Consider the following 26923-nt stretch of genomic DNA (forward strand, 5'->3'; position numbering starts at 1 on the left):
TACTGACTCAGTAACTCTTTAATCTTAAATGGATTTTCATGCCAAAATGAGGCTGCAAGATATATAAGAGTTACTCAGCAAATGTAGAATGTATTTGACTTGAAACACTTTCCAATGAAGAGTTCACAAGTTACAAAACCAGAGTCGAAGTCTTGTACAATGCCTGAGAAAGAGTAATTTGGATGCATCCCTTCAGTTCTGGTTCTCATTCTCCTCATCTGTAAAATGGATTGAAAGATATCTGTTTTATGAGTTGATTATGAGAGTCGAATAATAAGGCAGCCACAAAAGTGCTTCATCAACTTTCTACAAATAAAAAAAATTATTTTTTAGTTAAGGGAAGACATTTATTTTCTTTATTAAAAGCACTTATAAATTCTAGGCACATTATGTAAAAATCCAATAGTGGCTTTAAAGAAGACTGCTTTTAAATTTGGTTCTTTTGATTTTATTACATTTAGATGCTAATTTAAATGTGTTGTGTTCTTATCTGTGGAATATGGACACGGTGATCTTTCCAGACTGGGTTGTTATTGGATGTGGTTAGTTCCCCAGCCTCCACCCTGAGCTGTGCTCGTCTGCTGCTGCAGAAGCTTTGGAGGGAAGCTCTTATCTCTGAAAACCTTCTTGCTAACTTCCATGTTGAAAACTAAGTAACACCGGTTGTCCTGATTGATTTTTATATGTGCACAGCTCTGAAGAGGGGGACTTCTCTCGAGGCCTCTGTTGTTGTGGAACACCGGTTTCTTTTTTAAAGTTCTACTTGGCATATGTGGTGTGGCAGATGTCTTAGGTTCACATTCCATCTCTACCCTTTATTAACTGGGCAGGGAGGTATCAGGTAATTCAGCTGAAACATTTCTGTTCAAAGCATCTTATGAAGATCAAGTGAGCTAACTGGGTGGGAAATATCTGGCACAGAAGAGACAGTAAAATATTTCCTCGATCAATGTTATCTTGTTGATTATATACTAGTTGTATTTTATTATTAAATTCAGCTTCTTAAATATTAGAAAGTATTTATTAACTACAGTGAGCTTCCCAGGTTGTGCTAATGGTAAAGAACCCGCCTGCCAATATAGGAGATATAAGAGAGGTGGTTTCAATCCCTGGGTTGGGCAGGTTTTCTGGAGGAGGGCATGGCAACCCACTCCAGTATTCTTGCTTGGAGAATCCCATGGACAGAGGAGTCTTGCCAGCTATAGTCCATGTTATCATAAAGATTCAGACACGACTGAAGTGACTTAGCGTGCATGTATTATCTAAATTAATTGATTAAATATTATTCAAAATAAGTATCCAGATATACCCGAAATAAATGTTATTGATGTACTTGCTCGCAATAAAGGACATTCTAGAACTATCTTCCATACAACTTTTTGGGTAATTTTCATCATTGTTATTGTTTGCACTGATTTTTGTACACAGAATTCACTTTTAGTCTTCATATTTATTTGGTCCATACTGGTCTTGGGCAGTATATTCAGGAGGTGCTTCTGATAAAAACCCATGCCATCTCTGTAGGAAATGAGAAGTCATAGTGCCTCACTTAATGATTTTTACCTCATGCTTAATAGACTTCATACTTTTATTTGTCCTTAGCTGGACTGATCAAGCTTTCTTCATTTCATTTTGCTTTTCTTCTATTAAAAGGAAAGATATTTCATTTTAGGTGTATTTTAAACTTTCAGGCAAAATTTTTGTATTGTAATTGCTTGTATCTGTCTATATAATTAAAAATTAGAATTACTATTGATAGCCTTACTAGCATAAGACAGACCACTCTCTAAATGCTGACAACTTCCTACCCTCTATATCAGCTTGCATATTTTGTTAGAAACATCTAGAATTTTAGCCCTGTTTTCTTATGGAAAATAAGTTGATAATTTCTTTAATCTTTGCTATGACATTATCAATCATTATTTAGACTCAAAAGTTTTGCTTGCCTTTGTACATTATTAATTTTGTGTCCCACTTTCTCCCGATTTGGGGATTTTTTTTTTTTTTTTGGAGTTTTTCTTCAGGTAATTATTTCAGAAATGATTTCAAGATTATAAGTCTGAATGTTCACATGTCTAAAAATGTCTATATTTTTCTTACTTATTTTATTTTTAGCTCTACAACACAGCACGAAAACCTTAGTTCCCTGACCAGGGATTGAACCCCTGCTCCCTGCAGTGGAAGCATGGAATCTTAACCACTACACCACCAGAGAAGGCCCCCAAATGTCTATACTTTGACCTTATGTTTGAATTGAGATTATCAGGTATAGAATAACAATTTTGAAAATCATTTCCTATTAAACTTTTGAAGATTTTACTTGACTGTTTTTAATCATTTATAAGCATTGTGTAAGGAAAGATTTATTCTAAATTGAGTCTCATTCTTTGTAACTTCCTTTTTCTCTTTAAAACTTTTCAGGGTTTAATTTTCCCTTGTTATTCTCATGTTTCACAAGATTTTGGGAGTGTGGATCTTTTCACTGTAATCCTGTTTAGAATTTGGTGGATTCTTTGGGTTTTTCATCATTGTAGGAAAAATGTATTCACTTTCCTTTGCTTATTATTGTTTGCTTATTTTTCTCTCTCCTTAAAACTCCTGTGATAAAGTCACTAGGATTTCTATTAATAGAACCATTTCCCATACTACTTAACTTTGTTTAATGTTTTCATCATTATTATTTTGTACTCTATCCTTGTGGAAACCCATGTTACTTGCTAAATCTTACTGCTGTTTAAAATAAGTGAAAATGGAACTAAATTTATTTTATTGCTCAGCATACCCATTTATTGAAAAATATTTTTTGCCACCACATACTTAATTACCAAGAACTTCTCAGTTTTCTAATAACATTTTCTTTTTCATGGCTATATTTGTCTGATGATACACTTATTTTAACTTTTCTGTTTTCACTAAGTTAAGTCCTTCAAGGATTAGTTTTCTGACTTTTAAGTTTGATGCTTATTATGCAATTGGAGGTCCTCAAATATCTTTAGAGTCTTGAAATTTTGTTTATATTTGTGAGTTTCTAGACACTTTCTAATATTTATAGTATTGAATGCTGGAGTGTATTTTTTCACCTAGGTGTGAACATACAATGTTTCCTCTGGCTATGTGATCCTTGTTGGAAATGGGTATGCAAAGAAGTGGGGTGGGTGATATGCAGTCAAGGGACCTTCTACTGATGTCTTTGAGTGATTTCTTTCCTTGACTTGTTATTCCTGTTTTCTTTCTACTGTCTGCTGACCAGCATCTCCTCTGGAAGTAAGTGGTGTCAGAACTCCTGGCACACACACACACACACAAAGGGGCTCTGTGAGGACTGGAGGGATAGCTCTAGTCTTTTCTAAGATAAGACCAGCTCCCTATTCCTTTCTTTATTTCTCCTGCCTCCTTCTTCTGTCTTCAGCTGGGCTTTCCATGGATTTTATGAGAAATAGCTCTAAGAGTGTGCTTCTTTTTCTGCTTATATGATGAGCAGAGACGCTCTCATCTGTTGTGATTGTGAATTCCAGTCCTTTGAAACTCTGATAGCTTCAATTTTACTACTAAAATATGGGCATCTCTGAGAAAGTGAATTATTTTCAGTTGAAATTTCCATTGAAACTGACATGTTTATCAATACTAATGTAACCTTTTGTTTAGATATCTATTGACAAGCCAAAGTGCACTGATGATAAAGCAGTATTTATTTAAAAGTTCAAAGACTTATTGCATGTTTGGTGATAAGCTGGAACTTTGTTTGTTTGTTTTTTTCTTTGCACTTAGTTTTTATAAAGTGTTTGGATTCTAAACTTTCAGTTGCCCTCACGCAAAGCACACCAATGGATTTCTTTGTAGTTCTGGTGATCTGTCTTTCTATTTTGATTTTTCTTTTTCTATGGAATCAGAGGTATGCCAAAGGGAAGCTGCCACCTGGGCCCACACCTCTCCCAATTGTTGGAAATATTCTCCAGATAAATATTAAGAATGTCAGCAAATCTTTAAGCAAGGCAAGTATGATTACTTTTCTTCCAGTTGTTTGTAATGAGTAAGTAAGACAGTCCTATGTCTTGTCCCAGACTCCATAGTCCCAGACACCATGTTTGTTAAAAGTGGTTTTAAAGGGGAATTCCCATTAGACACCTGGACATTATTTTATTTATTTATTTATTCATTGTTATTTATTTTTATTCATTTATTTTAAAAATATTTATTTTTGGCTGTGCTGGGTGTTCATCACTGTGCACAGGCTTTCTCTCATTGTGGCGAGCAGAAACTACATTCTAGTTGCAGTGTGCGGGCTTCTACTGCCATGACTTCTCTTGTTGCAACAGACAGACTCTGTGGCTCATGGGCTTTAGTAGTTGCTCCTCACAGTCTCCAGAGTGTAGGCTAAGTAGCTGTGGTACTCAGGCTTTTTCCCTGCAGTAAGTAGGGTTTTCCCAGACCAGGGGTCAAACCAGCATCCCTTGCATTGTGAGGCAGATTCTTAACCACTGGATTACCAGGGGAACCCTGTTAATTTATTTTCAATTGAGCTAGAGTTGATTTACAATATTATGTTAGTTTCAAGTGAGAACATAGAAAATTTTATAGATTATGCTCCTTTGAAATTTATTATAAAATATAGGCTGTATTCCCTGTGCTGAACAATTTATCCTTGTAGTTTGTTTGTTTTATGCATAGCAGCCTATAGTTTTTAATCCCCTACCTCTCATTTCCCCTTCCATTCTTCTTGTTTCCCACTGGTAACCACTAGTTTGTTCTCTATGTATGTGAGCCTGTTTATATTCTGTTCAGTTAATTCATTTAAAAAAAAAAAATATTCCACATATAAATGATAACATAGAGTATTTGTCTTTCTCTGTCTGACTTACTTCACTAAGGGTAATGGCCTCCAGATTAGTTTATGTTATTGCAAGTGGCAAAATTTCATTCTTTTTTGTGGTAAAGATTGTAAAGAATTTGCCCACAATGTGAGAGACCTGGGCTTGATTCCTGGGTTGAGAAAGATCCCTTGGAGAAGGGAATGGCTACCCACTTCAGAATTCTTGCCTGGAGAATTCCATGGACAGAGGAGCCTGGTGGGCTACAATCTAGGGGGTCACAAAGAGTTGGACAGAGCTTGGTGACTAACACTTTCACTTCAGTAGGAGGCAGATCCAAAAGTATACGCTATGATACATGTCAAAGTGTATACAGCCTATGTTTCCTTCCAGGTGTTTTATGGTTTCTGGTCTTACATTTAAGTCCTCAACCCTTTTTGAGTTAAGTTTTGTATATAGTATGAGAAAATATTTGTTTCTGTGTTGTTCAGTCACTGAGTGTTGTCTAACTCTTTGTGACCCACAGACTGCAGAATGCCAGGCTACTCTGTCCTCCACTATCTCTTGGGGTTTGCTCAAACTCATGTCCATTGAGGCAGTGATGCTATCTAACCATCTCACCCTCTGCCACCCGCTTCTCCTTTGTCTTCAGTCTTTCCCAGCATCAGGGTCTTTTCCGATGAGTTGGCTCTTCCCATCAGGTTGCCAAAGTATTGGAGCTTCAGCTTGATCAACAGTCCTTCCAATGAATATTCAGGACTGATTTCCTTTAGGATGGACTGGTTGGATTTCCTTGCAGTCCCAGGGACTCTCAAGAGTCTTCTCCAACACCACAGTTCAAAGGCATCAGTTCTTCAGTCTTCAGCCTTCTTTATGGTTCACCTCTCACATCTGTACATGACTACTAGAAAAACCATAGCTTTGACTAGATGGACCTTTGCCAGCAAAGTGATGTCTCTGCTTTTTAATATGTTGTCTAGGTTTGTCATAGCTTTTCTTCCAAGGAGGAAACACCTTTTAATTTCATGGCTGCAGTCACTGTCCACAGTGATTTTGGAACCCAAGAAAATAAAATCTGTCACTGCTTCCACTTGCCCCCTTTTGTTTGCCATGAAAAAATGGGATGGAATGCCATGATCTTAGTTTTTTGAATGCTGAGTTTTAAGTTAGTTTTTCACTTTTCTCTTTCACCCTTCTATAGTTCCTCTTTGCTTTGTGCCATTAGATTGGTATCATCTGCATATCTGAGCTTGTTGATAGTTCTGCTGGTAACCTTGATGCCAGCTTGTAATTCATCCAGCCCAGCATTTCATATGATGTACTCTGTATATAAATTAAAATATACTCTCCATATAAGCAGGGTGACAATATACAGCCTTGTTATACTCCTTTCCCAGTTTTGAATCAGTCAATTTTCACATGCCCAGTTCTGACTGCTGCTTCTTTACCTACTTGCAGGTTTCACAGGAGACAGGTAAGGAGGTCTGGTACTCCCACCTCTTTAAGAATTTTTCACAGTTTGTTGTGATCCACACAGTAGAAGGATTTAGTGTAGTCAATGAAGCAGAAATAGATATTTTTCTGGAATTCGCTTGCCTTCTTTTAGAAGAGGATGTGACGGTTGTTTGGCTTCACTGACTTAATGAACATGAGCTTGAGTAAACTCTTGGAGTTGGTGATGGACAGGGAGGTCTGGCGTGCTGCAGGCCATGGGGTCGCAAAGAACTGGACGTGACTGAGCGACTGAACTGAACTGAACCTGCTTTCTCTATGATCTAATGAATGTTGGCAACATTTGATCTCTGGTTCTTCTGCCTTTTCTAAACCCAGCTTTTGAATCTGGAAGGTCTCAACTCATGTACTGCTGAAGCCTATCTTAAAAGATTTTCAGCATAACCTTACTAGCATGTGAAATATTTTAATTTAATTCTTTGACGTGTAGCTGTCTAGTTTTCCGCACACCACTTATTGAAGAAATTGCCTTTTCCCCACTGTATATTTTTGTGTCCTTTTTCATGGATTCGTTGTTCATGTAAGTGTGTGTTATTTTCTGGGCTACATGTTCTGCTCCATAGACCAGTGTCCATTTTTGTGCCAGTGCAATTCTGTTTTGGTTACTGTAACTTTGTACTGTAGTCTGACATCAGGGAGTATGATACTTTCAGTTCTGTTCTTTCTTTGGATATCTTTGTCTGCTTGAGATCTTTTGTGCTTCCATACAAATTTTAGAAGTACTTGTTGTAGTACTTTGAAAATTACACTGGTATTTTGATAGGATTTGCTTTGAATCTGTTGATTTCCTTGGGTAATATATAATATGTTCATTTTAACAGTATTAACTTTCCCTGTCCACGAGCATGTTATGTCTTTCCATCTATTTGTATTGCCTTTTTTTTTTTAAAAAAAAAAAAACAGCATCTTATAGTTTTCTGAGTACATGTCTTTTAATTCCTTGGTTGATTAGATTTATTGCTTGGAATTTTATTCTCTTTTATGTGATGATAAATGGGATTGATTTATTAATGTCTCTTTATAATAGTTTGTTCTTAGTGTTTAGAAATGGAACAGATTTCTCTATGTGAATTTTTTATTCTACAACTTTTTCAAATTCACTGATGAGCTCTAGAAGACTTTTGTTGGGCTCTTTAGAATTTTGGACAGCAAGGAGTCCAACCAGTTTATCCTAAAGGAAATCAGTCCTGAATGTCCATTGGAAGGACTGATGCTGAAGCTGAAACTCCAATACTTTGGCCACTTGATGCAGAGCACTGACTCATTTGAAAAGACCCTGATGCTGGGAAAGATTGAGGGCAGGAGGAGAAAGGGACAACAGAGGATAAGATGGCTGGATGGCATCACCGACTCGGTGGGCATGAGTTTGAGTAAACTCCGGGAGTTGGTGATGGACAGGGAGGCCTGGCATGCTGTGATTCACCGGGTCGCAAAGAGTCGGACATGACTGAGCGACTGAACTGATGTCCTTGTGTATTTTGAAAGCTTAGAGGTCTCTGGTGCTAAAGATGTGAAGAATGGATGATGAGGGGATGATTATTAGTCTGCATGTGTGAGAGGTGGAGCACCTTCCTTTAAACAGAAGAAACATATCATTTATTGCCACTATAAAAAGGAAAGAGCAATTATAGGTTTGGCAGAAAAAAGCTTAATAGAATAATACTAATAGAATTCATACTATGGCCTTTGTCACATAGTAGGACCTGAATAAAGAGTAACTATTGATGGTGATGATAATAATAACAGTATTCCTAATAATATAATGATAATTACCCTTGTAGTAAAGTGATGTCATATTATATTACTGGTTCTAGAAATTGAAATCCTTTATAATGTGTGAATCTTAAGAAGATTGCAAATATTTCCCACATTATCTATATTTTCCTACATTATATACATTTTCAGTTTTGAAATGCTCACTGTTCTTGCATCTCCTGTTTTCTCCAGCTAGCAGAAGATTATGGTCCTGTGTTCACTCTGTATTTTGGCATGAAGCCCACTGTGGTGTTGCATGGATATGAAGCAGTGAAGCAAGTCCTGATTGATCAGAGTGAGGAATTTTCTGGCAGAGGTAGTTTACCAGTGGCAGACCACATCAACCAGGGATTAGGTATGCTTCTATTTGGGGAGTGTGTGGGAATTGTAGGTTGGAAAGATTCAAATAGGCTAAGAAATTGAGAAATTATAGGTAATAGAGAAGTTTATGAAAGCATCATAAATAAACAGTTTTCTATGGATCATTAATCCACATTTAAAATTATGAAGATGACACGGTCTGAATGAAACATTAAGTGCAGTGAAAGCAAATCTAACCACTAATGTTCTATTAATAAATTATGGCCAGGTAAGAAAATGAGAGAGAGACAGAAAAAGAGAGGAAAATGACAATAAATTATCCTATTTATTAAATATTTTGCTTTCTGGCCTGAGTCATGGGTGCTAAGAGACTAGTTTTGGGAGCTTGCATAATATATACACGGAACTACCAAAGGTTTGAAGTATGTACATTGCATTTAATTTCTATTCTTCTTAGAAAAAAAGCACAACAAAAATTTTTATCCGATAGAATATAATACAAAGCATAAAGCACAAACATGCTCTGAAACGAGGGTCATGGGGAAACACAATAAATATAAATTAGGATATTAAAGAAAATCTTTTGAAATCAAATACTTGCTCTGTCTGTCATCTGTGTTTTAGTAGCTAGACCTTAAACTGTCTTATCCTCTGTGGTTCACTGGGTTCTTACAAAAATAATGCCTGAATAGGGTCACTTCATCTTTTACATTGTTCTTTATGGTCTTATTAGACAAGCTCCCTATGAGCATTGTCTTTCCCTCTGATCTTGTCCTTGGCTCTGAAAGCCTGACATTGAACTTTCTTGGTACAGTGTAAAAAACAGATGACAGACAGTGCAAGTATTTGATTTCAAAAGATTTTCTTTAGTATTCTAATTTATATTTATTGTGTTTCCACATGACCCTCTTGTCAGAGCATATTTGTGCTTTATGGTTTGTATTATAGACCGAGCCTAGCTGTGGGGTTGTCAGAAGAGGGGTGGCAGATACCCACAGGGTAGAACGCAGGGAAGACATCCATATTTCGTGGTAGAGATTAGCAAATAGAGGGAAAATGTCAAAATGGGAAGAGCTATGGCTATGTCCCTTACTTGAGGAATAGATTTTCATGAGCTTCCTTTCAATACACAAGTGCTGTTTATCCCCGTATTAAGAATTGACTCTTTTGTTGTTTCTCCTACAGTTCATTTTCTGTGCACAAATCAATACTGAAAACTTAACCTATTACTTGGACTCTATGGATTGTTAACTGAGTCATCAAAGAGCAGGCATTTTGCCTCTGTGATTTTCAGCATTCTCATAAGTAAAATGGAGACAAAACACTTGGTCCTTAGGGTTGTTCTGAATTTTGCAGGAGCTAATGGACAAAGAAGAGTGTAGTAATATGTAAAACCAAGAGTCTTGACAGTAAGATACAAGCTGGGTTAAGAGAGGAGGAGGCAGGCGATGAAGGGCCCAATAGGAATTCCTGAGGCTGTCACTACTACATTTAATCCCTGCTTAGGTGTCCTTGTCATTTCCTGGTTTAAAGACTCTCAGCTAGAATTCATGGCAATGGATTATTCCCTACTTTTGGTTTTTGTCCTGGTAGGAATTATTTTCAGCAATGGAGACAGATGGAAGCAAACTCGGCGTTTCTCCCTCATGGTTTTGAGGAATATGGGGATGGGGAAGAAGACTATTGAACACAGAATTCAAGAGGAAGCCTTATGTTTGGTGGAAGCATTAAAAAAAACTAATGGTAGGTATTTCTTTATGTAATTAACAGTAACTGCTTGGGCAGACTACATGATATTACAAGTAGACTACAGAGAGATAATGGCTCAAATACAACAAAAGTTTACTTTCTGCTCACCTGACAGTAGTAAGAGGTGAAGTGGTTGGCATAATGGCCTTTCCAAGCACCTGGTTTTCAGTGCCTTTGATGCCTTCAACATATGAATGTCTTCCTGTGGCACCCAGAGTTCATCTCTTTGAATGGTAGAGTGGGGATAGTAAAGAAGAAAGAAAACAACAAATAGTGTTTTTAACAGGCAAGATATGGCACTTGCACACAAAAGTTCTTTCATATTCCATGGGCTGTAACTCAGTCACAGGGCCACACCTAAATGTACAAGGAGCTGGGAAATGTGGTTAGCTGTGTGCCCAGAAATAAGAGGAGAACATGGATTCTGGCAATCTGCTAGTAACTTGAAAGACTAAGTTCTCAGGTAACTTCTTGAGAAACATTTCAAATATTTTGCAACATATGCAGGTCATGTCATTATGCTATATAGCACCTTAAACTTGAGCAGTCCTGTTTATCAGTGATATCTTAGTAAAACTAAAACAAAATTAGTGGTTCAGGTGTGGACTTTGCACCAAACCCTTCTCTGAGTAGGCCTGTATTACAGCTCCCCTGTTGGTGGGTGTGAAAGGAGGGAGCTTCAGCAGCACACATTTGCTCAGTGTACACGTGTGTGGATGCCCATGCAGGACAGGAAGAGGGGATGGGAGAGAAAGGGGTGACTAGGAGACCTGACAGGGAAGGAGCAAGATGAGGATCTTAAGACATATGTGCTTTTGTAAACCACAATGTTTAATTTTTATTACAAATATTTGCATGATTTGGGTTTCCTCTTTTGAGTGTTTCTCAAGATGGCAGTAGCATGTCAATGAAAATCATTTGGACTTGGTGCATATTATCTAGGAATCGGTGGGAGATCTGACAGAAGAAGAACACAAGGCTCATCGTGCCTAGATTGTTCTCTACTCTTTTGTTCAAATTTAACATATTAAATAAATATTTTCACATGCTTAATTTTTAAATGTTTATCATGAATATTGTTAATAAAATAGAATAGTAGTTCATTATTTTGGATGTACCTTAAGCTATTTTAGGCCAAACAGATTGCTTTCAGTTTTTTGTTGCTAATAATATTAAACAATGCAATCTGTGTTAATCATTGAACAACCCTGATTATTTTCTAGAGTAAAATTTTGGAAATGCAATTAATAAATCAGTAAATATTGGGTTTTAGCATGTTCTTGTTGTTCAGGCACTAAGTGATACCTGACTGTTTGTGACCCCATGGACCACAGCACACCAGGCTTCCCTGTTTTTCAATATCTCCCAGAGTTTGCTCAAATTCATGTACATTAATTTGGTGTTGTCCTCCAACCATCTTATCCTCTGCCACCCCCTTGCCCTCCTGCCCTGAATCTTTCCCAGCATCAGAGCTGGCTCTTATCATCAGGTGGCCAAAGAATTGGAGCTTCAGTTTCAGTGTCATTTTTCCAATGAAAATTCAGGGTTGATTTCCTTTACAATTGACTTGTTGGGTCTCCTTGCTGTCTGAGGGACTCTCAAGAGTCTTTTCCAGGACCACAATTGGAAAGCATCAGTTCTTTGGTGCTCAGCCTTCTTTATGATCCAACTCTAACATCCATGCATGACTACTGGAAAAACCATAGCTTTGACTAGATGGATCTTTGTCAGCAAACTGGTGTCTCTGCTTTGTAATATGTTATCTAGGTTTATTATAGCTTTTCTTTCAAGGAGCAAGTGTCTTTTAAACAGCTTATTATTAACTGGCTCAATTTTCCCATAGTGAATATGACCTTCTCTCAGTTTCCTTGCCTATGACCACCCAGACTCTGCTCGAATCCACCTAACTATGGAGACCTCATCCTCTTTGGGTAGCCCAGTTTGTCATTGGTTAACTAACTGTTTTAAGTTTATTTCACATGTTGAGCAGAACCTTTTTTCTTGTAATTTCTACTTTTGATCCCTACGAAGTTTTTTTCATTCAGTAGTAAAGTGTTGTGGTAGTAGTCACCAGGCAGAGGCAGGATGGATTTCCCACTGAAAATTTAGTATAGCTGTTGAGGTTGGTAGTGATACACATATCTCAATAGGATATGAAAAGTTCTATTACTCATATAATGAGGCTTTCTGTGTAGGGCCAGTAGCTAGAAAACTGAACGAAAAATGACTGGAGAAACCCGGAAAAGGATACCAGCTTGGAATTTTTATGGTGGGTAGGGGCTGGAGTGGGGGATGAGGGTTCCAATGTATAGACCAGGGTTTGTGTGGTTTAAACTTCCTGCTTGTGCCAAAGAAGCAATCACATCAGCTAGTCCAGATGTGAGTAAAGAAGAAAAAGCAAGGCTTAAAAGTTGCCAGGACTCAAAAAACAAAAAATGGTGTCATATTTGCTATTTTATATTGTTGACCTGTTTATAGTTCAGTTCAGATCAGTTGCTCAGTAGTGTCTGACTCTTTGCAACCCAATGGACTGCAGCATGCCAGGTCTCCCTGTCCATCACCAACTCCCGGAGTCCACTCAAGCTCATGTCCATTGAGTTGGTGATGCCATCCAACCATCTCATTCTCTGTTGTCCCCTTCTCCTCCTGCCTTCAGTCTTTTCCAGTATCAGTTGTCTTTTCAAATGAGTTAATTCTTCTCATCAGGTGGCCAAAGTATTGGAGTTTCAGCTTCAGTATCAGTGCTTTCAATGAATATTCAGGACTGATTTCCTTTAAGATGGACTGGTTGGATCTCCTTGCAGTCAAAAGGACTCTAAAGAGTCTCCTCCTGCACCACAGCTCAAAAGCATCAATTCTTCAGTGCTCAGCTTTCTTTATAGTCCAACTCTCATATCTGTACATGACTACTGGAAAAACCATAGGTTTACTAGATGGACATTTGTTGGCAAAGTAATGTCTCTGTTTTTTTAATATGTTGTCTAGGTTGGTCATAGCTTTTCTTCCAAGGAGCAAGCGTCTTTTAATTTCATAGCTGCAGTCACCATCTGCATTGATTTTGGAGCCCCCCCAAAATAAAGTCTGTCACTGTTTCCATTGTTTCCCCATCTATTTGCCATGAAGTGATTGGACCAGATGACGTCATCTTAGTTTTCTGAATGTTGAGGTTTAAGGCAGCGTTTTCACTCTCCTCTTTCACTTTCATTAAGGGACTCTTTAGTTCTTTGCTTTCTGCCGTAAGTGTGGTGTCATCTGCATATCTGAGGTTATTGATATTTCTCCCGGCAATCTTGATTCCAGCTTATGCTTCATCCAGCCTGGCATTTCGCATGATGTACTCTGCTTATAAGTTAAATAAGCAGTGTGACAATATGCAGCCTTGACGTACTCCTTTCCCAATTTGGAACCAGTCTGTTGTTCTATGTCCAGTTCTAACTGTTCCTTCTTGACCTGCCTACAGGTTTCTCAGGAGGCAGGTAAGGTGGTCGGGTAGTCCCATCTCTTGAAGAATTTTCCACAGTTTGTTATGATCCACACAGTCAAAGGCTTTGGTGTAGTCAATAAAGCAGAGGTAGATATTTTTCTGAAACTCTCTTGCTTTTTCTATGATCCAACGATGTTGGCAATTTGATCTCTGGTTCCTCTGCCTTTCCTAAATCCAGCCTGAGCATGTGGAAGTTCATGGTTCACATACTGTTGAAGCCTCGCTTGGAGAATTTTGAGCATCACTTTGCAGTGTATGAGATGAGTGCAACTGTGTGGTAGTTTGAACATTCTTTGGCATTGCCTATTTTTGGGATCGGAATGAAAATTGACCTTTTCAGGTCCTGTGGCCACTGATGAGTTTCCAAACTTGCTTGCATATTGAGTATAGCTCTTTCACAGCATCATCATTTAGGATTTGAAATTGCTCAACTGGAATTCCATCACTTCCACTAGCTTTGTTTGTGGTGATATTTCCTAAGGCCCACTTGACTTCACATTCCAGGATGTCTGGCTCTAGGTGGGTGACCACACCATCATGGTTATCTGGGTCATTAAGATCTTTTTTGTATAGTTATTCTGTGTATTTTTGCCACCTCTTCTTACTATCTTCTGCTTTTGTTAGGCCCATACTGTTTCTGTCCTTTTCGTTTCATCTTTGCATGAAATGTTCCCTTTGTATCTCTGATTTTCTTGACAAGATCTGTAGTCTTCAGTCCCTCTCATTATTCTCTTCTGAGAGAAAAGCACACTCAACATTTTTCAGTGCATTTTGTAAAATATGATTTCAATTCTCCCCAGTCTCCTTACCTCCTTATTATATTGCTCAGTTTCTTCTGGGTATTTTGAAGAATATCAACACCAAGAGCTACATTTTATAATTTTAAAGACATTTCAAAACGATCTCCTTCTTGTGTATTACCTTGTGGCTTTAATTAGAGAATGATATCAATAGAATATTGGGAGAAATTTAATAAATAAATAACACTGGATTAGATAATTTTGCTTAGGGAAATACAATTTTATTTTATTGTTGTTGTTCAGTTGCTAAGTTATGTCCGACTCTTCACAACTCCATGGACGACTGCATGCCAGGCTTTCCTGTCCTTCACTACCTCCCAGAGTTTGCTCAAACTCATGTCAGCCACTTCTCATCTTGCCCTCAGTCTTTCCCAGCATCACAGTCTTTTCCAATGAGTCAGCTCTTTGGATCAGATGGCCAAAATATTGGAGCTTCAACTTTAGCACCAATGAATATTCAGGACTGATTTCCTTCAGGACTGACTGGTTTAATCTTGCTGTCCAAGGGACTCTCAAGAGTCTTCTCCAGCGCCACAGTTCAAAAACATCAATTCTTTAACACTCAGACTTCTTTATGGTCCAACTCTCTAGGCACGTTGAATTTATAGTGATGATGGCAGGTCCAGGTTGTTCCTGTAATAAAAAAAAAATCTTAGAAATCAACCTTTCTCCATTATTTTAAACAGTAAACTTAAGATTTGTTTGAAATTTATATTCCAAATTTTATATATTTTTTTCAGGATCTCCATGTGATCCTACTTTCCTTCTGAGCTATGCTCCCTGCAATGTGATCTGCTCCATTATATTCCGGAATCGTTTTGAATACAGTGATGAAAATTTTATAACCTTGGCAAAGTATATTCATGAAAATGCAGCAATTTTTAGCATGCCCTGGATTGAGGTAAGGTCAAGGTTCCTTTTAAATAGGAAATAATTTTCTGTCTAAATTGATTACCACATCTCTTTGTGCTATTGTTTGTTACCACTTAGTGAGTTATCATGGAGAAGGAAATGGCAACCCACTTCAGTATTTTTGCCTAGAGAATCCTGTTGATGGAAGAGCCTGGTGGCCTGCTGTCCATAGGGTGGTACAGAGTTGTACATGACTGAAGCGACTTAACATGCATTGGAGAAGGAAATGGCAGCCCACTGCAGTGTTCTTGCCTGGAGAATCCCAGGTACGGAGGTGGGCTGCCATCTATGGGGTCGCATAGAGTCGGACATGACTACAGTGACTTAGCAGTAGGAGCAGCTGTGAGTTATCAAAGCAATTGAATGTGTTGAAATGAGTTTTTTAAAATATAAAAATGGTAATAAAAAATAGTGCAACAATTATAGCAAGGTCTTTTTTTTTTGAGAAATCTTTTTTCCTCTGATTTTTATGTGTATAAATAGGATGTATATACATCGTATTTTTACTATTAGTAAACTGTCAGAAAAAAAAATAATAACCTATGTTGTACTATAACTAACAACTAAAATTCCATGGATCATAATGTTATGATGTTTTCTACCTGGGAAGGACTCTAGAGAGCACGTAGTCTATGGAACAGAAAGCTCATCTGGAAATACTGAGCTTATTTTCCAAGTAAACTAACCAAAAGAAGAATGAGTTAGACATATAAACTAGGTTTCTTGATTCTCTATCCAGTTTGATACAAGATAGCAGCTGAATAAATTTCTTCAGTACCTATCAAGGGTATTAAGTCATGAAGGTACTATTTAAAAAGGATTCTGTAAACTCTAGGACTGTGATGGCCAAATGAATAAAGGCAATGTGTACATTTTGAAGATGTGAAATGCCTAAATAAAAGTAAGTTAGGTAATATAGACATTTCCTTAATCTTTCTGGTATAGTTTCTTCATTTAAAAAATGGTATGAACAGATCACCAGCCCAGGTTGGATGCATGAGACAAGTGCTCCGGCCTGGTGCACTGGGAAGACCTAGAGGGATCGGGTAGAGAGGGAGGTGGGAGGGGGGATCGGGATGGGGAATACATGTAAATCCATGGCTGATTTATGTCAATGTATGACAAAAACCACTACAATATTGTAAAATAATCAGCCTCCAACTAATAAAAATAAATGAAAAAAAAATGGTATGGTGTGAACAGACTTAAAAGGAGTTATTGACAGTAATACAATAATACTAGGAGAAATTAACACATCAGTTACATCAATGGACAGAACAGTTCAGTTCAGTCACTCAGTCATGTCCGACTCTTTGCAGCAGCCCCATGGACAGAACAGCCAAACTAAATTAATAAGGAAACAATGGCCTTAAGCAACACATTAGACACAATGGACTTGATAGATTTATATACAACATTCCATCCTAATGCAGCAGAATACACATTCTTTTTTTTTTTAAAATTTTTATTTATTTATTTATTTTTTTGTCATACATTGAAATGAATCAGCCATAGATTTACACGTATTCCCCATCCCAGTACACATGAAACATTTTCCAAGATAGATCATAAATGTTACAAAACAAGTGTCAGTAAATTCAAGAGATTGAAATTATATTGTGCATTTTTTGACCACAATGGTATGAAACAAGAAATCAATTACAAGAAAAGAAAAAAACAAAAAAACAAAAAAACAACTGGAAAAAACCCAAACACACAGGAACTGAATATGTTGTTGAATATGTTGTTCAGTTCAGTTCAGTTCAGTTCAGTCACTCAGTCGTGTCCGACTTTTTGTGACCCCATGAATTGTAGCACGCCAGGCTTCCCTGTCTATCACCAACTCCCAGAGTTTACTCAAACTCATGTCCATTGAGTTGGTGATGCCATCCAGCCATCTCATCCTCTGTCGTCCCTTTCTCCTCCTGCCCCCAGTCCCTCCCAGCATCAGGGTCTTTTCCAGTGAGTCAACCCTTTGCATGAGGTGGCCAAAGAACTGGAGTTTCAGCCTCAGCATCAGTCCTTCCAATGAACACCCAGGACTGATCTCCTTTAGGATGGACTGGTTGGATCTCCTTGCAGTCCAAGGGACTCTCAAGAGTCTTCTCCAACACCACAGTTCAAGAGCATCAATTTTTCAGCGCTCAGCTTTCTTCACAGTCCAGCTCTCACATCCACACATGACCACTGGAAAAACCATAGCATCGACTAGACAGACCTTTGTTGGCAAAGTCATGTCTCTGCTTTTTAATATGCTATCTAGGTTGGTCATAACTTTCCTTCCAAGGAGTAAGCATCTTCTAATTTCACGGCTGCAATCACCATCTGCAGTGATTTTGGAGCCCCCAAAATAAAGTCTGACACTGCTTCCACTGTTTCCCCGTCTATTTCCCATGAAGTGATGGGAGCAGATGCCATGATCTTAGCTGCTACTAAACAACAATGGGTCAAAGAGGAAATCAAAAACCTTGAGAGAAATGAAAATGGAAACAAAACACTCAAAAATCTATGTGACTCACAAAAGCAGTTCTAAGAGGGAAGTTTATAGTGAAAAAGGTCTACCTCAGGAAATGAGAAAAATACCAAGTAAACAATCTAACCTTACACATAAAACCAGAAAAAGAGTGGGCACTCTCCATCCCCCTTCTGATGTCTATGTCAGAAGCTTTCTCTGTCCCTTTTCTTTCTTTAACAAAACTGCTACACAAAAGTTCTTGAGTGATCAAGAATGGTCCCTGGTCCCAAAGCTAAATCTTCTTCTGAGATCACGAATCTGACACCGTTCACCATAATCTATCATCTTGGGGACTCATCCAGGATTTTCAGGACAAGGTAAGAATACTCAAGAGCATTAGCCTCTGTGCTTTCTCAGTATACACATTTTCTGCTTTACTTTGCTAACACCATGGTGTGTTTGTTCGAATGAAAGACACGCCCTGCATGAAGCAAGTGATGAGTCCTCTCTGTGGTTTCGAGGTGCCTCATGACTGAAGGCAGCCCCCCAAAGGGGAGCCTTGTTGGGGGTTTATGCTGACCTGCCAATGCCAAGAGACGCTCAACACCCCTTCAAGGAGAATGGCCAGAAATGGGCAAAGCATGTGGCGTGAACTTTCCTTTCTCGGTCAATTTTTTTTTGGTCTCTTTGATCATTCCGTAACTGCCTGGGGAATTAGAACTACTAACCTAATCTGTCAAGAAAGCTGAGCACCAAGGAATTGATGCTTTTGAACTGTGGTGTTGGAGAAGACTCTTGAGAGTCCCTTGGACTGACAGGAGATCCAACCAGTCCATCCTAAAGGAGATTGGTCCTGGGTGTTCATTGGAAGGACTGATGTTGAAGCTGAGAATACAATACTTTGGCCACCTGATGCGAGGAGTTGACTGATTTGAAAAGACTGTGATGCTGGGAAAGATTGAGGGCAGGAGGAGAAGGGGATGACAGAGGATGAGATGGTTGGATGGCATCACCGACTCGATGCACATGGGTCTGGGTGAACTCCGGGAGTTGGTGATGGACAGGGAGGCCTGGCATGCTGCGGTTCATGGGATTGCAAAGAGTGGGACATGACTGAGCTACTGAACTGATACTGAACCTAATCTGTCGGATCATAGACTTTCAAGGGAATTGTGATTCATGTCGATACTATGTACTTTTACTTAGACCCCAAGTATGGAAGCCCCTAGCCTTGCTAGGAGCCAAAAGTTACAAGAGCTTGTTTGAGAGTGAGCAGGAGCTCTAGATCCAGGAATATCTCTCATGCTAGAGGTCACTCTCTTGACTGCCTGCCTCAGGGCCCAGAGCCCTAAAAGTGAATCTTTGTCATGGCTGTGCCTCCTATCTATGTGGATAAAAGCACAGCTGGTGACCATGAGGTTTTTGAGGATATTGATTCGGAATTACAGGACCTGTTCAGATTGGAAGTGCAATGGGCTTCTCCCTTTGGTAGTGCTAGCTGTTAGCAGACCAGAGAAAGTTCTCCAATGGCTTCTGTTTCAACTCTCTAGATGTTCCTTTTGTGGAATCTGTGGAAAGGAACTGGAAGGATTGGACCTAGTAGCTTGAGGACAAAAATCACTTTTTCCTCACTGGCCAGCCCTCTACCACCTCTTTTGCTATCACATATACTGGCATGGTGACACTCAGAAGGGACATCTTGGTTCTTGTTCATCTCTTTATGACTCACCACTTCAACTGAAGTCAGCAGTGTACTCAGGAATGTACATGGGCACACGTAAGATGGATTCTTCCTCTAGTAGTCCTAGCTTGGGAAACATCGTGGGAAACTACTCTGGCAAATCAAACAAAGGTCTTGGTAGTAAGAAACTAGAAATCAATCTGGGATACCATCAGGTCTACCCCTGGTGCATCTCCACCCTACCTTGGTGGTAGAACTGGGAGGGATGAGTAAGATGCCTGCGTCAGTAAGAGACAGACTAAGCCTGACCAGGGAAGGAAACTTCAGTGGAAAGTCTGTCTGCACTCCTCTTTAGAGCAGGGAGGGACACCTCTGGTGGAAAGGAGCCATGGCCATGGATGCTGCTTTTTTCTCTCCTACAGATGGGAGCTAACAGTTCCAGAACCACTCCTTTAAAGTATATTTAAAAAACGGAACAAGTTTGATCCCCAGAGTTTAAGAAATACACACCTGATTCTTCTTCTGTGATACTGAATGGCCACAGTATCCTTGGGAAAACAGGGAACACTGGCCAGTTAAAGGGTATCTCAATTATGATGCCATTTTTACAACTAGACCAGTTCTGTAGAAAACAAAGGAAATGGGTAGAAGTGCCATATGTGTTGCTCTTTATCTCTCTTCGAGACATGCCTGACTTATGTCCAAAGTGTGCACATTTGGGTATGAAGCCTTCAGCTGCCTCCTGTTCTCTTACTTTGCCGCTGTATCAGGGGCTCCCAACTGAACAGGCTGAGAATCAGGGTACCCTTCCAGGAGGGGTTGCCTCAGTCTCAGTAGAAATTCAAACAGTCCCAACTGTGGTCGAGACTATTTAGAGGATCCAAAAAGTACATAGAAGGCTTTATGGGGCTAACTTTACTTTATGACCTTACTTGGAAAGATGTAATGTATGTCTAGGGACAGACATTGACTCCTGATTCAGAAACTTGAGTTTTGGGGGAAGCTACTACTTTTGGAGATGAATGGCTTGAAGGCAAGCGGAAAGAGGGAACATGAAATAGTCCTCCTTCCTACTGGGAGCCAAGCGGTTCCAATAACAGAGCCACTTTGCTGGATGTATCCTTTTTTTTTTTTTTTAAATTTTATTTATTTATTTAGTTATTTTTTATTAGTTGGAGGCTAATTACTTCACAACATTTCAGTGGGTTTTGTCATACATTGATATGAATCAGCCATAGAGTTACACGTATTCCCCATCCTGATCCCCCCTCCCACCTCCCTCTCCACCCGATTCCTCTGGGTCTTCCCAGTGCGCCAGGCCTGAGCACTTGTCTCATGCATCCCACCTGGGCGCTGGATGTATTCTTGAAGGACTCAAGCGAGCGCAAGGACTTTATACTATGCTAAGTTGACTGACACAGAACAGGGAGAGAAGAAAACTCCTGGTAAATTCCTAGCTAGACTATAGGGGGCTCTCTGCAAGTTTACTGATGTTTATCTTGAAATTACAGAGGGAGAAATGATCTTAAAAGAGTTTTCTCACTTAATCGACTTCAGATATCTGCTGAAGTTGCAAAAACAGGCGTTCGGACCAAATCAGTCTTTAGAAAAACTGTTGCAGCTGTCTCAGACAGTATATTATGGTGGAGAATATGAGGAAGAAAATGAGGCAAAAAAAGAACCAGTCAAAAGACTAAAGTCCCAGCATGGCTGTTAGATCCACTCTGAAACAGCCTGAGGAAAAATGCCCAGAGGAACCCAGGTGAAAAGGGATGGACTTGTTATTACTGCTGAAAGGAGGAGCATCTCAAGTGGGATTGGCCTGAAGCATCTAAGCTGCCCCAGCTCCATGTCCAGTCTGCAAAGGACCATACTGGAGAAGAGACTGCGTCCGAGGTGTAGGCCCCAGGGGTTGGACTCTCAAGACAATCAGGACTGAAGGTGCCCAGGTGTCCCCACACAAGCTCCCATCCTAATTACCCCTGAGGAACCCTGGGTATTTATAACTGTTGGGGGCCAATCAGTCAGTTTGTTTTGGACACTGGGACAACTTTCTCTGTGCTCACTGAAGCCCCTGGTCCTCTTTCCTCCTGATCCCATACCATAATGGGACTGTCTGGATAAGCCAAACGTTATTATCTCAGTTGTCCTTTAAACTGCAACTAGAATTCTGTGCTATTTTCTCAAGTTTCTAACCGTGCCAGAATCTCCTTCACCCCTTCTGGGGAGGGATATACTGAACAAGCTCCAGGCCTCTGTTTTCATGAATATGGAGCCTGCTCTTTCTCTCCCATTAATTGAACAAAGTATAAACCCTAAAGTGTGGGCTGATGGAAAAACGGAGGGTTGAACAAAAATGCTGTTCCTGTCGTTATCAAGCTCAAAGACCCTTCCCTATTTTCACATCAAAAGCAGCACCCACTAAAGCCTGAGGTTAAGGAAGGGTTAAAACACATCATTGAAGATTTAAAGGAACAGGGGCTATTAATTCCCTGTAATAGTCCATGCAGCAATCTTATTTTGGATGTGAAAATGTCAAATGATAAATGGAGGCTAATTCAAGATATACAAACAGTAAGTGCCTAATCCTTATACTTTATAGTCTGAAATTCCTAAACAAGCCAAGTAAGACTTTAAGATAGTTGAGAGGATTTTGAGGCCTTACAGGCTACTGCCACGTTTGGATTGTGGGTTATGGGGAGCTTGCCTGGCCTTAATATAAACTTATAACTGAAACTCAGCTGGCCAAAACTGACAAGCTGGTTAGGTCCCCAGAGATTCAAAAGGCTTTTAAGGCTCTTCAATCTGCTGTCTTGCAGGCTCTTGTTTTGAGCTTGCTCACAGGATCAGAGTTTAGTTTGTTCCTTAGTTAAAAAAAAAAAAAAAAAAATCCTATGGCCACATTCCTTAAGGGTAATTGCTACTATTGTTTTGCTAATGTCTATAGCTCATAAGTTGACTAATGGGCAAAATCTCACTGTACTGACTTCTCATGATGTAAGTGAGATCTTAAACTCTAAAGTTCAGAGCAACAATGGCTCCATCTTTAAAGCTGCTGTAACTCAAGGGGCATTGAAAACTCTATGAATAAAATATCACTTACACAGATCCTGGAGACCCCAAGCTTCAGAAAAAGTTGAAAAGGCTAATGACATTATTAAGAGGCATCTGTGTAAGCTAACTCAGGAAACATAAGACACTTGTTTTAAAGTTCTACCTGTAGCTTTAATGAGGGCTCGAACTGGCCCTAAAAAGGAAGGTCTGTTCCCCTTTGAATGTATCTATGGAAGACCCTTCTTACACACAGACATTGTTATAGACCCTGAAGCCTTAGAATTAGCCATGTGACTCAGCTTTCAGCTTTTCAACCTCCTCATCAATTGAAGGCTTCCCATGGTGGGTTTCTCCACTTCAAGGAAAGGACTTTCTTCAACTCTTCACCACAACAATCATATGTGATGCCTCTTAATCTGATGACTACTAGCAATCCTAAGATGGACTGATATAACTATGGACATACTGTACTTTTAATTTTGATTATGTTTTAACCTGGTTTAGTGACTATTTTGCCTCACATCTGTAACTGCAAAATGGGGTCTGTTTCTAACCGTCTGAAAGTTTCTAGGTTACAAATGGTTGTCCAGGCTCCTATGAGTGCCACGGCCTCCTCCAACTATTTCTTGGGTCCCTTGGATCAGAGACCCTCAATATGAGGGTTAGGAGAATATGTTGCCTCAACAAGTTAGGGATGATGCCCGTCAACAGCAGGAAGTAGTTATGGAATGAAAACGATGTCCCTTTCTCTTGGCAACATAATTGCCCTAAAAGAAAAGAGGGGAACGAGAGAGTCAATTCCTAGGCAGGTTGATAAGAAGTCCGGCGTCCCTGAGAAGGAGAAAGGGATCTGGGGCTCATGAAGTGCAGATAGGGGTCTGGAATTCTCAAGGAGGAGGAAAAGACAAACATCTTTCCCCCCCTCTACATTCTTTAGTCTTAGTCACGTAAAACATTTTTTCCTTTAAGCCTGGTACTGATAATTACACAGCAAACAACTAAGTTTAAACTCTGTACTGGTGGTGGTGGTGGTGGAGTCACTCAGTCATGTCCGACTCTTTGCGACCCCATGGGCTGTAGCCCACCAGGCTTCTCCATCCATGGGATTTTCCAGGTAAGAGGACTGGAGTGAGTTGCCATTTCCTTCTCCAAAACTCTGTACTAAGGATTATATAACAACAATATATCCTGCCTGAGGACAGTTTCTCCTTCTCGAAAACCTTCTGGATAATCCTGTTGCCTTAAAATGTTAATTATGGGAGTGGATCTAGTAAGATCTTTACAACCTTGAGACATTCTTTTGATTTATCATAGTAACTAATTAAGAAAGTACATAAGTCCCTTGCTTAGACTGAGGGGGGCATTCTCTGTCCCCCTTCTGATGTCTATGTCAGAAGCTTTCTCTGTCCCTTTTCTTACTTTAATAAAACTGCTGCACACACACACACACAAAACAAACTTGAAAAAGAAGAACAAGCAAAGCCCAAAGTTAGCAGAAGGAAGGAAATAGTAAAGATCAGAGACTAAATAAACAATAGAGACTAAAAGGGCAATAGAAAAGATTCAGTTCAGTTCAGTTCAGTTGCTCAGTCATGTCCGACACTTTGTGACCCCATGGACTGCAGTACACCAGACCTCCCTTCCATCACCAACTCCTGGAGTTTACCCAAACTCATGTCCATTGAGTCAGTGATGCCATCCAACCATCTCATTTTCTGTTGTCCTCTTCTCCTCCTGCCTTCAATCTTTCCCAGCATCAGGGTCTTTTCGAGAGTCAGTTTTCTCATCAGGAGGCCAAAGTATTGGAGTTTCAGCTTCAACTTCAGTCCTTCCAATGAATACCCAGGACTGATCTTTAGGATGGACTGGTTGGATCTCCTTGGAGCCCAAAGGACTTTCAAGAGTCTTCTCAAACACCACAGTTCAAAAGCATCAATTTTTCAGTGCTCAGCTTTCCTTATAGTCCAACTCTCACATCCATACATGACTACTGGAAAAACCATAGCCTTGACTAGACGGATCTTTGTTGTCAAAGTAATGTCTCTACTTTTTTTTTTTTTTTTTTTTTATTAGTTGGAGGCTAATTACTTCACAACATTTCAGTGGGTTTTGTCATACATTGATATGAATCAGCCATAGATTTACACTTATTCCCCATCCCGATCCCCCCCCACCTCCCTCTCCACCCGATTCCTCTGGGTCTTCCCAGTGCACCAGGCCCGAGCACTTGTCTCATGCATCCCACCTGGGCTGGTGATCTGTTTCACCATAGATAGTATACATGCTGTTCTTTTGAAATATCCCACCCTCACCTTCTCCCACAGAGTTCAAAAGTCTGTTCTGTATTTCTGTGTCTCTTTTTCTGTTTTGCATATAGGGTTATCGTTACCATCTTTCTAAATTCCATATATATGTGTTAGTATGCTGTAATGTTCTTTATCTTTCTGGCTTACTTCACTCTGTATAAGGGGCTCCAGTTTCATCCATCTCATTAGGACTGATTCAAATGAGTTCTTTTTAATGGCTGAGTAATATTCCATGGTGTATATGTACCACAGCTTCCTTATCCATTCATCTGCTGATGGGCATCTAGGTTGCTTCCATGTCCTGGCTATTATAAACAGTGCTGCGATGAACATTGGGGTGCACGTGTCTCTTTCAGATCTGGTTTCCTCAGTGTGTATGCCCAGAAGTGGGATTGCTGGGTCATATGGCAGTTCTATTTCCAGTTTTTTAAGGAATCTCCACACTGTTCTCCATAGTGGCTGTACTAGTTTGCATTCCCACCAACAGTGTAAGAGGGTTCCCTTTTCTCCACACCCTCTCCAGCATTTATTGCTTGTAGACTTTTGGATAGCAGCCATCCTGACTGGCGTGTAATGGTACCTCATTGTGGTTTTGATTTGCATTTCTCTGATAATGAGTGATGTTGAGCATCTTTTCATGTGTTTGTTAGCCATCTGTATGTCTTCTTTGGAGAAATGTCTGTTTAGTTCTTTGGCCCATTTTTTGATTGGGTCATTTATTTTTCTGGAATTGAGCTGCAGGAGTTGCTTGTATATTTTTGAGATTAATCCTTTGTCTGTTTCTTCATTTGCTATTATTTTCTCCCAATCTGAGGGCTGTCTTTTCACCTTACTTATAGTTTCCTTTGTAGTGCAAAAGCTTTTAAGTTTCATTAGGTCCCATTTGTTTAGTTTTGCTTTTATTTCCAATATTCTGGGAGGTGGGTCATAGAGGATCTTGCTGTGATTTATGTCGGAGAGTGTTTTGACTATGTTCTCCTCTAGGAGTTTTATAGTTTCTGGTCTTACATTTAGATCTTTAATCCATTTTGAGTTTATTTTTGTGTATGGTGTTAGAAAGTGTTCTAGTTTCATTCTTTTACAAGTGGTTGACCAGTTTTCCCAGCACCACTTGTTAAAGAGGTTGTCTTTTTTCCATTGTATATCCTGGCCTCCTTTGTCAAAGATAAGGTGTCCATAGGTTCGTGGATTTATCTCTGGGCTTTCTATTCTGTTCCATTGATCTATATTTCTGTCTTTGTGCCAGTACCATACTGTCTTGATGACTGTGGCTTTGTAGTAGAGTCTGAAGTCAGGCAGGTTGATTCCTCCAGTTCCATTCTTCTTTCTCAAGATTACTTTGGCTATTCGAGGTTTTTTGTATTTCCATACAAATTGTGAAATTCTTTGGTCTAGTTCTGTGAAAAATACTGTTGGTAGCTTGATAGGGATTGCATTGAATCTATAGACTGCTTTGGGTAGAACAGCCATTTTGACAATATTGATTCTTTCCAATCCATGAAACACGGTATGTTTCTCCATCTGTTTGTGTTCCTCTTTTGATTTCTTTCACAGTGTTTTATAGTTTTCTATGTATTAGGTCTTTTGTTTCTTTAGGTAGATATACTCCTAAGTATTTTATTCTTTTTGTTGCAATGGTGAATGGTATTGTTTCCTTAATTTCTCTTTCTGTTTTTTCATTGTTAGTATATAGGAATGCAAGGGATTTCTATGTGTTAATTTTATATCCTGCAACTTTACTATATTCCTTGACTAGCTCTAGTAATTTTCTGGAAGAGTCTTTAGGGTTTTCTATGTAGAGGATCATGTCATCTGCAAACAGTGAGAGTTTCACTTCTTCTTTTCCTATCTGGATTCCTTTTACTTCTTTTTCTGCTCTGATTGCTGTGTCCAAAACTTCCAACACTATGTTGAATAGTAGTGGTGAGAGTGGGCACCCTTATCTTGTTCCTGATTTCAGGGGAAATGCTTTCAATTTTTCACCATTGAGGGTGATGCTTGCTGTGGGTTTGTCGTATATAGCTTTTATTATGTTGAGGTATGTTCCTTCTATTCCTGCTTTCTGGAGAGTTTTAATCATAAATGA

General features: G+C 39.3%; 1 protein-coding gene across 2 annotated transcripts in view; it reads left to right on the top strand.

The window, feature by feature from the left end:
- Positions 1-26923, top strand: part of LOC122446562 (cytochrome P450 2C31-like) — a 142606-nt gene that overhangs the window by 85070 nt on the left and 30613 nt on the right. The window contains exons 1-4 of one of the 2 annotated variants that reach the window (XM_043476955.1): positions 3786-3992; positions 8268-8430; positions 9990-10139; positions 15170-15330. In XM_043476955.1, the coding sequence (XP_043332890.1) occupies positions 3825-3992; positions 8268-8430; positions 9990-10139; positions 15170-15330 (642 nt within the window). In that variant the 5' untranslated portion in view covers positions 3786-3824. Of the gene's footprint in view, positions 1-3785; positions 3993-8267; positions 8431-9989; positions 10140-15169; positions 15331-26923 lie in introns of those variants that run through there. The other variant, XM_043476956.1, reaches the window with a different exon arrangement.

The sequence above is a fragment of the Cervus canadensis genome, chromosome 8, assembly GCF_019320065.1.
Source record: "Cervus canadensis isolate Bull #8, Minnesota chromosome 8, ASM1932006v1, whole genome shotgun sequence".
NCBI classification, from domain to species: domain Eukaryota; kingdom Metazoa; phylum Chordata; class Mammalia; order Artiodactyla; family Cervidae; genus Cervus; species Cervus canadensis.